Raw genomic sequence first — 12,219 nt, forward strand, 5'->3', positions numbered from 1 at the left:
GCGACCATGCACTTGTTCTTCGCGCATAGTAGTACGACAAACTATGACATCTCGAAATAACAGTTTCCACATTTGAAACCACCGGCGGAATGTTTGCTCCGGCCATCGCGGGACTCGAGAAATAATCATTAAATATCCTTAAAGCAGTGTCCTTTCGGTCTTTGTGAATATACCTTCGAGTCCGTGGTATATGCGGATCAGCGATAGCAACAACGAGATCCATGTATCGAGCAACCTCATTATCTATTTCGTCTTAGATTGCAGTCATGACCCACGAAAACATTGTGATAACTTGATCGTGGAGGGTTTTCACTTCAAGTCTCAGATTCATTTTTTAGAGAGACGATTTTGTGAGAGATTGTTGATGAATGAATTAGAATTGGAAACGTACTTATAGATTATGAAATTATATATAAAAAAATACAATATTCAACACCCCATCCCCCGAAAACCACCCCCATTTGTCACGTCCTGGAGTAACCGTGCCTTGGTTGGCGACGCTCAATGAACTCAACCCAAAAGACTAGCCTATTCAGAGAGAAAACTCATTTAATTTATGTATGTCACACCAGTTGTTCTCACAACCGATGTAGGACATTGAATCCACAACACTCAAGTTGCCCTGACCCTATCATCACCCAACCGCAACTCGGTGGCCGTCGCTCCACAACCATCCCTGGCCGGGGCATCTCCCGCCATCCATCCCTAGTCGGCAGGGATAGATCTAGTAGGGGAGGATAAGGGGCATTTTCCCATCCTCAATATATTTCATGTACTCCCTCCGTTCCTTCATAGTTGAGTCATTTTTCCATTTCGGGAAGTTCCCTCATAGTTGAGTCATTTCCATTTATAGTAATTTTTTCCTCTCTCTTACTTTACTCTCTCTTACTTTATTCTCTCTACTTTATTCACTTTTTACTTTATTCTCTCTACCTTTTTCTCTTTCTTACTTTTTTATCTATTTATTTAACACACTCAACATTCATTTCTTAAACTCCGTGCCGAAAAGTTCCACCTCAACTATGAGGGAACGGAGGGAGTAGTAATTTTTAAAAAAAATTGATTTCCTTTATAATTGTCCGACCTCAAAGTTTTAAAATAAATTTTTAGATTTATTTTTGCCCCTGTCGTATCGAATTAAAATTCGGGCTCCGCCCCTGCTGGTCGGGGCATCTCCCTCCATTCCACATCGTGAGTGCTCTAGATGCTTTTGAAATTCATGCGTGCCTAAACGACAAATTACCAAAAAGACTCGACATGGGTATTAAAGAAAAAATTGAAAAAAGTTTTAAGGTAGAAAAAGAGTAAAATTAATGAGTAGTGGTAAGATTATGTTGTTACTTTTTCTGGAGTTTAAAGAAAGGCAGTAAGAGGTTGTACGGCTCAAAGTTATGTCAATTGTGTGCATTGTCTTGTCGGTGTGATGCCATCGCAGTACCACACCATTTTATTTCCTTTCACCTAATAAATTACCCACTCCCGATTTTTTCTTCTGCACCATTTATTAAATTTATTGTTAACGTAAGTAGTATTACAACTATTACTGCCTTAGCACAAGATTTTATGGGGAGTTATTAGATATAATAAATAGAAAAAGAAAGATAATTAAATATTTTAATGAGAAAACATGAGAGAAAAATTTATTTTTAAATAGAAAAAGGGGACATCTTACGTGAGACAGACTAAAGAGGGATATCTTTAATGAGATGGATGAAGTATTGTTTTTGAGAAAATTTTCGATTGGCTAAATTGTGGACAATGACACATAAATTATAATAAAAACCTTTATATAGGGTAATAAAAGCATCTAAATACTAACAAATATTCCGTCCGTCCACGAATATGAGTCTCATTTCTTTCTGGCACGCTAAGAAAAGTAGGTGGAAGAAAGTTAGCAGAATATGAGTCTCACTTATATATATATTGGTTTTAAATGATATGTGAGTGAAATGAGTTAGTGGAATGTAGAGTCTCTTTACCATTTATAGTAATTATGAACCGGGACTCCTATTCGCGGACGAACCAAAATGGAAAAACGGGACTCCTGTTCGCGGACTAAGTGAGTAAATAGAATAACATCTTCAATATAGAGAGAAATTTTGGATTAAGGGCATTGGAACACATTCAAATCTCGTCTCCTAAAAGTAGAATTTTTTTAAACAGCACAGTTTTTAACGTAAAATTAAAAAATAAAAGAGATAAAAAGAAAAAGTGTGTTAATGAAAAATGAGTCCTACCTCATTGGAGAGAGAAATTTTGATAAATATAAAGTTTTTATTTTCTGGAGACGATCCAAAAAAAAGTTCTAGTTTTAGGGACAGAGTATTTAATTGTTAAGTTGAAGCCCTCCAATAAATTCAAAAAATAAGTAAAAAAGTACACTTGGATTTAGAATAATACACCTATCAACACAGGCACAGTTGTGAAATGAAGAGCGTGATATAGAGAATAAAAGTACTCTTTCCATATACTGAAATCTACAACGAATGCAATGCAAAGTTTCTTCTTAGTCCCTCAAATTAGTTAGAATCTCATTTCATTGCCGCATAAACAAACAACCAGAACTTACAATCACAATCTTCAGCCTCTTTACATATATATTGAGACAAGATACAAATTACAATACATTTATTCACAAACCCTAGTTGATTACAACGTCCAAAATCACATACACATTTGTTACACATTACGTCGTCAAGATATCCGGTATGGTGGGAGAATGGGCTCCGAGAACTCTGCCTCATCAGGGAAGTTCTCGTGTCCTGGAAGCGGATTTACATTGCCGTCTGCATCAATTTCCACCGGATACTTGAGAAGATGACCTTGCAACTCTTTAAATTCATCGCACGTGTATCTCTTCCAATTATCTTCAGCAATTTCATTCACTCTCTTCACGCACTCCACATCCTCTGGCGTGTTGTAACTATTTTCAACCATCCCAAGATGCTCTGCCCATAGCGACATTCTATATCCATATATCTGCATATTTGAGTGTAACAATTTAGAGGTCATGGCGCACTAATTATAATTCAAGAATACCAATTTAAAAATATTCGGATTGCATTCATCTCATGGTGCATATAACTATCAAACCAGATGCAGCTATATGGCTAAAATCATCGCAATAGTATCAATAAAATACTCCCACATGAAAACATGGAGCGTATGTATAAAAATCTGGCTTAACCAATGCATGCATGATATCAAGCTGTAGAATACAAATACGTATACGATAATAATTCTTCTACAAGTGCTGATGATCAGACAGTGATAGGAAAGTAACTAATCTGACAAGTGACAACCATATATAGATGCTAAGAGCAGAAGAAACCTCTCAAAATCAAACAAACCTGGCCATGTGGATGTCTTTGCTTCTTTCCCCATGTATGATGAGGTTGATATCCACCCATTGCTATCTCTGTGTCTTTTGTACCAGCCATTGATCTCTGATTTATATTGGCTGATCCAATTATTACATACTCGTCATCCACTACCATTCCTTTGGCGTGCACATAAATCATGAACCGCTGAAACTTTTGTGCCTCTGAAATCTGAGTGAAATAGCACATTTAGAGGGAATCTCATGTAAAGGCACAATTTCAGGGGAAATATACAAATCCACTATATATATGTGTCGCTTTATTGATGATCATTTTCTCAGTAATTCAGAGTTCCCCATTTCCTATTTCAGGTAGTGAATGAGTGAATAAATCCTTACACTATGGCAAACCAATTATTTATGACTTGTTCAAGGCCTATTTTACACTGATGTACCACCAACGATTAATAATTTATTCATCATCATGGTCCAAGATTAATACTCCCTCCGTCCTTGAAAAGTATGAATTATTTCCTTTTTAGCCCGTCACTCCCTGAAAAGTATGAACTTTCTAATTTTGGAAACTCATTTCTCTCTAATGAGATGGGATCCATTCTCCACTAACAATACTTTAAAAACTTTTTCTTTCTCTCTCTCTCTTACTTTTCCATTTATGCATTAAAACCCGTGCCTAACCAAATGTTCATACTCTTTGGGGATGGAGGAGTAATATATCCAATACACAAGGCCGCCACAATAGACTGCAAACAAGAGATGGCACATGGAAATGGAAATAAATTAGAAGGTTGGAAATAGTAACAGTTGACAGTCGGTCAGCAAATCCGCACCTATTAGTGTCCGTTCGGTACATGGGAACTGGAAGTGGAATTCGAATTGAATTTGAATGAATTGAATTATAATTCAATTCCAAATCCTTTGTTCGGTAAATATGATGTAATTGATATGGAATTAAATTTGAAGAAATTATATAATGTGTGTGCATGAGTAGCGTGTGGGCAAGTGTGTGTGCGGTGTGTTGTGTGTGTGTGTAGTGTGCATGCGTGCGTGCGCAGTATGAGTGTGTGTATGTAGAGTGTGTGTGTGTGTGTGTTGTGTGTTAAAGTGCCCAATTTTATAACTATTCAGTCTATCTACTTTTGATATGAAATTCAAATTATGGAATTGGGAGGAATAGAATCTGTAATTCAATTCCAAATCCAAATATTTTGCAATACCGAACACTTGATTTGGAATTGAAGGCTCCAATTCCAATTCCAATTCCACAAGGCCAATTCCATGATACCGAACGGAGCCTTATCGAGTTTTAGATTCTCAGATAATCGACCAGATATAAGAAAACAACATAGATAAAGACTCTGAAACTACATTGACATGTAGGTACAAGTTGGCGCAAAAAAACTGTAATCGAATTAAGAAGCATAAACCTAGTCAAGGTGAAGAGATTAGCTAGTCAGCAAAGATACAAAGAATCATCATTCGTTATATCATGATAATGTCGATTCATGCATCTCATTATATTCTAAACACAAGAAAGGATAGATTACGTTCTAACCTTAGCAGGATCCCCAGAGACCTGAGCACCAGGACCTGTAATCTGTTCCCGCTTTCCAATGCAGTAGAAATTCAAGTACTCTAGTGGATGTGACTGGAGTTTCATTGATTTGATCTCTTTTGCAATAACTTGATACATCATCTGCATTGTTTGGCCCTGTTTTATAAACAGGCATTTAACCAGCACAGTGTTATTATCTTAAAATTTCAAAGACTCACATAATAACACCATAGCACATCACCAATAACCACAAATGAGTTTGGAGCCTAGGCAGAAAAATCTGTCCTCTATTAACATCAAAATTTTCCGTATGTAAAAAAGTAATGCATAAGTGCATGCTGATCCACATAGTATAACATTCCTATTAATAGAGATAGTTTTGAACCTAGTATACTGATCAAGACGCAATACGTCAAAAATAAATAAATTGCAAAGTACCTGCCAAAATAAAATTTCTTGCACAACATTGTCATTGGGATTTCCTTCGGGCCACATTGGTATAATAATGTACACGGCAAATCTCTCATTAGCTCTTATTTTACTAGTAATTTTCATTGCCAACTCCATAGGTATTAAATGATCAGCCCCTGCCATTCGGTCACAAGAGAGAAAATGTCAGTGATATAATGAAGACTAGCATGTGGAAAGACTGGTCATAAGAAAGAGAAAGAAAATAAGTATTATTCTACATTCTGTTGAAAAAGTGGATTTTTTTTCGCACCTACAGAGCATCTCTAAGTCTCAAACTCACACAAGATCCACAAACTAAACTGAACTGTTCATACATGAACTAAAATAAAGTTTACAATTAAGTTCAAAATTTAAATATAAATTTTTTAGGTTAAGTTTAAATGTCTGCTAAGTGAAAATTCAACCGAAAAAGTACATAAAACTAGAGAGAAAAATAATTTAAAGAAAATCAGGAAATCGTTTTTTACCTGCATCTTTGTATGAAGGCCAAGCATATGAAGAACCAAGAAAGTATTGATTTTCAATATAAATAAAATGCTTAGCAGATCTTATTGCCTGAATATATGCTGTTTGAATACTTTTGTCTATCACCAGATTCTTGGAGCAAACAAGGTTCTGCAAACAAACTAACATTATATATTAATTTTAAAAAAAAAAAGAAAAAGAGCAAAACCATTGTGTGATGTGTGAAATAAAAAGTTTCTGTAAAAAATTGCATTTATTCCAGACTTTTGGCAGTTTTATATAGAAAAGATGCCAAAGGAAAAAGGCATGAGGATGTTTTAACCTGGGCATCAGCTTCATCATAGAACTTGGGGAAGCCTCTGAGTGACCCTGAATCAATGGACCTGAATATCTAAAGAAGAAAAACAAGATTAAATACAATCAGCTCAACATTATCAAAAATAATTTGCACTGCTCCAATCTAGGGGATTCTAACCTGAACGTGCCAATTTTCAGGGTGTTCTTCTCCAGACACATATAGCTTAGGATCATCCTCGCGAGAATACCTGTAAGTTCCATCCTTGGTTACAGAAAGGGCAGGACTTAAAATCCATGATATTCGCTCAATTTTTATCATTGCATCATCATTCCAGTTGGACACCTTTTTCTTTAGTAGACTAAATTCTCTCCACTTGGTTGATTTCCGCCAACGTTGGGCAAAATTTTATAAGCACGTCATAAGCAGCAGGTCCTTCAATTCTGCAGTGCAAATCATGCCATGGCTCCCTTGGAGCTTGCATTCCTGCCTACGGACGTAAAATGAAAAAAGTAATGAATATATAGTCACTTAACAGTAACACTCACCATTCACCAGCATAGAGTTGCAGATTAAAAGACGTGTCAACAAAAAGTGAACTAAAAGGACTGCTGTTTAAGGAATCTCAATAATTAACCAGATAATATATGTGGCTCAAAGTCTGACAAGACTATATTCTTTAATTGAACTCTATTTCCTGCTTTCGAATTTCATTTCTTACCATACAGAGTGTTAATATCTTTCAGGGTCCCCAATATTTCCATGAGCTCAACTACCAATTGATTTTCATCAATCCTAAGCTACAATCCGAAGGCAGGACAAAGTAGGTACTTGAAGGAAAGGCTGGAGGTCCCTTCCCTTTGGTGGTAGTAGCGAGAACCAACTACCTCGTTTATGGTCCCTCCTAAAAGCAATCATGTCATTTATCAAGTATAGTGACACTTGCTAACATGATTGAGAATATCATAGTAACTAAAATTTCAGTAACCATCCAAAGCTTGACAATTTTCAAGCTTGACTTGAATGGAATTATTATTATTATACTATCATCATTGGTTCATTTACCATGATCCCAGTAAGTTTTGGTGATCATGAAGAGTTTCTCCTTTCATTATTTTGACTATGTTGATTCAGTGATAAGATAAGGTCAGTCGGTACAAACATTTTACTTCAATTTTGTCCTACTATGTAAACCAAACAAAAAAATGGGGTTTAATTCTTCTCTTCTCAACACCAATGGCCCGACTCAAACTAATTATCCTGGAAACAGTTTAGTAAGCAGGAAAACTAGCAAAGGCCAATTAGATACACTGGATGTTAAATATTGGTTCTATTTTATCAGTTTGAGTTTATTTTATTATCAAGTCTGTCGGGCTTTTAGATAATTAGACCTTAGCATGGACCAGAGTAGGACTATTTATATGCTTTAGTTGAGCTAGTACTCGGGAGGGTTAGGATTTGATCAAATCCTAATTCCTTGGCGGTGTTCACTTGGTGAGGGTTCTCTGGCAAGTTCTTTTTCTTTTCTTTCAGTTCATTCCTCTCTGTGAATAGTTTGGTTTTATTTATCTTACATATTGATAGAAACTTCACACTATCGCAGTTCAAATTGTAGACCATTTGGGATTGATTAAGAAAGTTGATTCTTACAAACAAATGACAGGTCCACAACTGTCGCACAGAGTTTAAACTGCAATACAGAAAGACAGACAAACATGTCGACCAAAAACTAAAGCATAAACTACTCACCGCAAACGTAGGCTGATGAAAATCATCCTTAAAACAAGTGTCAAGATCACGGAACAGTCGATGGTCAGGTGTATCATAACGGCCATCACAAAGATCAAGACCTCCTATAAAGGCAGTGATTTTTCGATTATTTCCAGGTGCTTGAGTATCGACAAGAACACATTTCTGGTGGTGTGTAAACACGTTTCCAACTACCTGGAGCAAGATTACAAAAGTAACTCAGCAGAAATTTGAAGCTAGAAAGCTTCTGGAGACAGGGTTCAGAAAAATTAGCAGGATCTGAATCCCACAAGATGAGCAGTATCAAAGATAAAATTATGCCACAGCTTCAGAGGACAATGAAAAATTGGTTAGCTTGTGAACGATCGAGCATAATGATGTGTTTCTAATTTCTACATATATCATATACGGCTTCCTCATCAACAGCCTTTTCATGTTTAAAGCGATGGTCCTGTCCTTTTCCAGGTCTGAACATGCTAAGAAAATGCTTCCTTGGGTTGCATTTCCAAATAATGGGACAAGGTCCAAAAATGCATCATAAACTTTACCTACATATATGAACTTATAACATAAGACAGTAATAAGACAGCTACAATAGAAACAGCAGCTATATAAAACTCTACCTGCTGTTTAATATAGCTAAGTTTACTGCTCCCATAACGTGGTGATAGAACACAAATTACAGATGAATGCTTGAAAAACTTCTTTGTCTCTTCATCATGAGTTTGCATCACACCCGTCTGCATTCAAAGACACAAAACTATTAATCATTAAATCTATGGAAGTGAGGTTTACCTGTTCATTACCTCTAATAGAAAATTTCAGACAGAACGGAGATACGGAGCCCTTTTATTTAAAGAATCAAAGCATACAGATATCAATGAAGCACTCCATATATTGCAAAATAAGAATGTATCAAAGTACCAGTTTCTTTAACATTGTATCAACGATCTACTATTTGACCCAAATTTTACGACAAAACTCCTTAAAGAGTGTAGTGTAAACAGGCAGTGTATTGTTTAAAGCATATATGTGATGCTGAAGCAAATATGCTTTAGGTTTCTGTTCAGGATCATATGTGCTTAAAGAGAAGATATGGTAATAGAATGCAAAGTTCACTATTTTGATAAGAAACAAACATTTATTTATCTATTCCTCCATAAAAATAACCAAATACTGTACACACAGGGCAGAAGTGTCCACAGTCCACTTATCACAAAGAAGTAAAAAACTCAATCTTAAAACTTTAAGCTTCATTCTCACTCATAACACATCCCAGCATAAGTTTCTCAGAAATATATTAATCACCAGTTATACAAGCAATTTTTTCTAATGACAGTTTCAGTCTTCCAACTCTCATGTAAGGTTGGCAAGGTTTATGAGATTAACTGCCAATTATAGAATAATACTCCCTTCGTCCCACAAGAATATGCACTGTTTTCCTTTTTAGTCCATCCCAAATGAATATGCACTTTCTAAATTTGGAAACTCTTTTCTCTCTAATGAGGTGGGTCCCATTCTCCATTAATAATACTTCAATTACTTTTTCTTTCTACTTCTCTCTTACTTTACCAATTTTGCATTAAAACTCGTGCCAAACCGAAAGTGTATATTCTTGTGGGACGGAGGGAGTAGTTAGATTGTAGCTTCCTTCCCCAAAAAAGCACATTTGCCTGGTTGTTGAGTTGACTCAAGTCACTCAACACATACTAAACATACTAGCTGTTGTTCAAGCTATCATGTACAATAAACAACGGCTTTAGTGAAATCAAAATCTTAGTACTACACCAAACGTTCTTTCGTACCTGAGAGCAGTTTCATGAGCTTATGCTATGTTTTTCGAAGAACATTTTATTAAAGCTCGTCCATTAAAAACAAAGCAGAATATACTCTGTCTCTAACTTTATAATAGGAGTCATCAATAGTTACAAGTAGAGAGAGCATAATTAGCCCCAGTCCCCACAACAAATTAATTTCAAGGTGAGCTTTATCAACAGTACAAGAATAAAATAACTGAATCACTTTATAGAAGTGGACATATTTTATGATATGCAGGGTAATAGTATAAAAGGAGCTCCTCGGGCCCTCAGTCTCCAAAAAAAGGTAAAGATAATACCAACCTTGAACAGCGACAGAAAGTATATAATACTAAAATAAGATTAACGATATGATACCGTGTTGATGAGGAATTTGTCATGCGAAGTTTTATCATCCCAAAGCAAGAGCAGAACTCGAACCCCTTCCTGAGACTTATACTTCAGTAAGTCCCCAAGCATGAGGTCTCCTCCTCGAGGCAAGGGTTTGGTTGGCTCTCTAATCAGCTTAATCTTATGAAAAACAGACCATCCAGTAATGTATATCAAATGGTGAGCCTCTGCAACCGCATAACATATATCCTCCCAACACGGGGCGTGGGAGCGAGTCAAGCCATCGTCTAGGTCGATTTTGGGGAAGTTGTCCGCAATCACATGCGCATCCTGGTAAAGAGTGACGGCGCTCCCCTTCCGAAGAGGAAAATAAGTGTTCCTAACCCCTCTGTGGTTCGGATCGCCGGCGACACCGTGCTTGTACAGAGGATTTTTATCACACGGAGTGAAGCGCATCTTAATCCGCAGCGCGGTGTCAGGTTTGGGCGGTTTCCCCGAGGCGGCGATGATCGGGAACCAATCGGAGATCTGGTCGCCGGCGGCGATCTTCTCGGCGGGGATGAGGATCTTCCCGATCGTGTCGGCGCCGAAGACGTCGTTGTCCTTGACGTGGATATCGTGATTGGGGACGGGGTGCGCTAAGGGAATGTGGAAGCGCTCGTTCCACTTAGGGTTTTGCGAATTGGAGATGACGCGGGTACGGGCTAGGGTGGACTGGGGGACGCTGACGGTGACGTAGGGATCGCTGGTGATGATCTTCCAGCTTCCTATCGGTCTCGTCTTCGGCGGCGGAGGCGCGAGGAGAAGAGGTCCATGTTTGGGAGGGAGCGCGCCTCGATGATGTGGAGCTCTAAATCTCCATGCAAGTAGAGCACCGCCGCCATGATTTTCGGTGAATTGAGTTAGGGTTTCGCCGCAGGATGTAATTGCTGCGGTAGAGCGAGGATTGGGGCGCGCATGAAATATAGGAAAATGGCGTCGCGGGAAAAAGCTGCAGTAGACTGTAGAGTAGAGAGAGATAGATGAAGAGAGCTGAAACGGATATAATAGTAAATACGAGTAATAAACTTGATGAAAAATAAAATATAGGTAAAATTTATTACTACTATTTCCTTCCTTCTATTTTAACAGTCTCAGTAATAAAATTAATTACTTCCTTCCTTCTATTTAGGTCGTCTCACCTTAGTTCTACTTATTAGAAAATTATAATATAAAAATATAATTCACGTTCAAATATTTTATTCACCAAATTTAACATTTTTACAAAATTCACCCACAACTTAACTAGATAAAAAATGAAGGAAGTAATAAATATAATAAATATTGATAAACGGATAAAAAGTGAAACTAATAGTATTGTATAAAACAGAAAAAAGAAATTGAAACTAATAGTAATGTGTAATGGACGAAGTATTACAAATTAAATTGATACAGAGAAATTGATTACAAATTGCCAACAAACCATTTTACATATGCCTATTAATTTAATGGGATATTAGTTCTTAATATTATTAAACTTTTGAAAAATTAGGTTTTTTCCATAAATTTTTAATTTGGCGAAAAGTATCACGAACTTTATCTAAGTTTCTTATTTTCTACCGGCGAAAAAATTTCAGTTATATTAATAGATCGAAGAACAATTTATGTGCTTCAAGAAAAACTATCTCCAAAGATTGAAGAACTTGATGCTCTTGGAACTATTGTCGAAAAATTATGAAAAAAATCCGTATCATGATATTATTTACCGGAATTTTTTTGCCAGTGAACAATAAATAAACTCGAGTAAAGAACAATAAATAAACTCGAGTAAAGTTCGTGGTATTATTTGCAAGTTGAAAATTCACTGCATAAACCAATTTTGTCTCATTATTTAAAAAATGTGACCTGTCAAATCTCTGATTCCTATGCTAACGAAATACTAGTAATAAAATTAAGCATGATCATTATTTTTAAAATGTACTCCGTATTAAAAAATCTCTCATTAGCATTCATCGTTTCATTTTATTAATGAAAAATTCTGTAAAACACTTAGGTATACGCAGTTAAAAAACACACGTCGCTTAACTATATGTGCAAATATGGTAACAAATTGAAAAAAATTAATATATTATCCCCTATCTCCCTATTCATAAAAATAATCTTAAATGTTATGAGTATATTTTAATACAAAATTAATAAAATAAAATAAAAGAAAAATAAA

The 12,219-nt window shown here is 36.2% G+C and overlaps 1 protein-coding gene across 1 annotated transcript; it reads right to left on the reverse strand.

The window, feature by feature from the left end:
• Window positions 1-2,519: 2,519 nt before the first annotated feature.
• LOC125215100 (phospholipase D delta-like) lies at window positions 2,520-11,048 on the reverse strand. Its single transcript, XM_048116410.1, is given in 13 exon segments — window positions 2,520-2,742; window positions 2,745-2,979; window positions 3,351-3,551; window positions 4,893-5,048; window positions 5,331-5,479; window positions 5,831-5,978; window positions 6,151-6,219; window positions 6,304-6,531; window positions 6,533-6,613; window positions 7,873-8,067; window positions 8,496-8,612; window positions 10,047-10,777; window positions 10,780-11,048. Coding segments are annotated over 13 exon segments (2,490 nt in total). The 5' UTR covers window positions 10,904-11,048; the 3' UTR covers window positions 2,520-2,686.
• Window positions 11,049-12,219: the final 1,171 nt, after the last annotated feature.

Source organism: Salvia hispanica, chromosome 3 (genome assembly GCF_023119035.1).
Source record: "Salvia hispanica cultivar TCC Black 2014 chromosome 3, UniMelb_Shisp_WGS_1.0, whole genome shotgun sequence".
NCBI classification, from domain to species: domain Eukaryota; kingdom Viridiplantae; phylum Streptophyta; class Magnoliopsida; order Lamiales; family Lamiaceae; genus Salvia; species Salvia hispanica.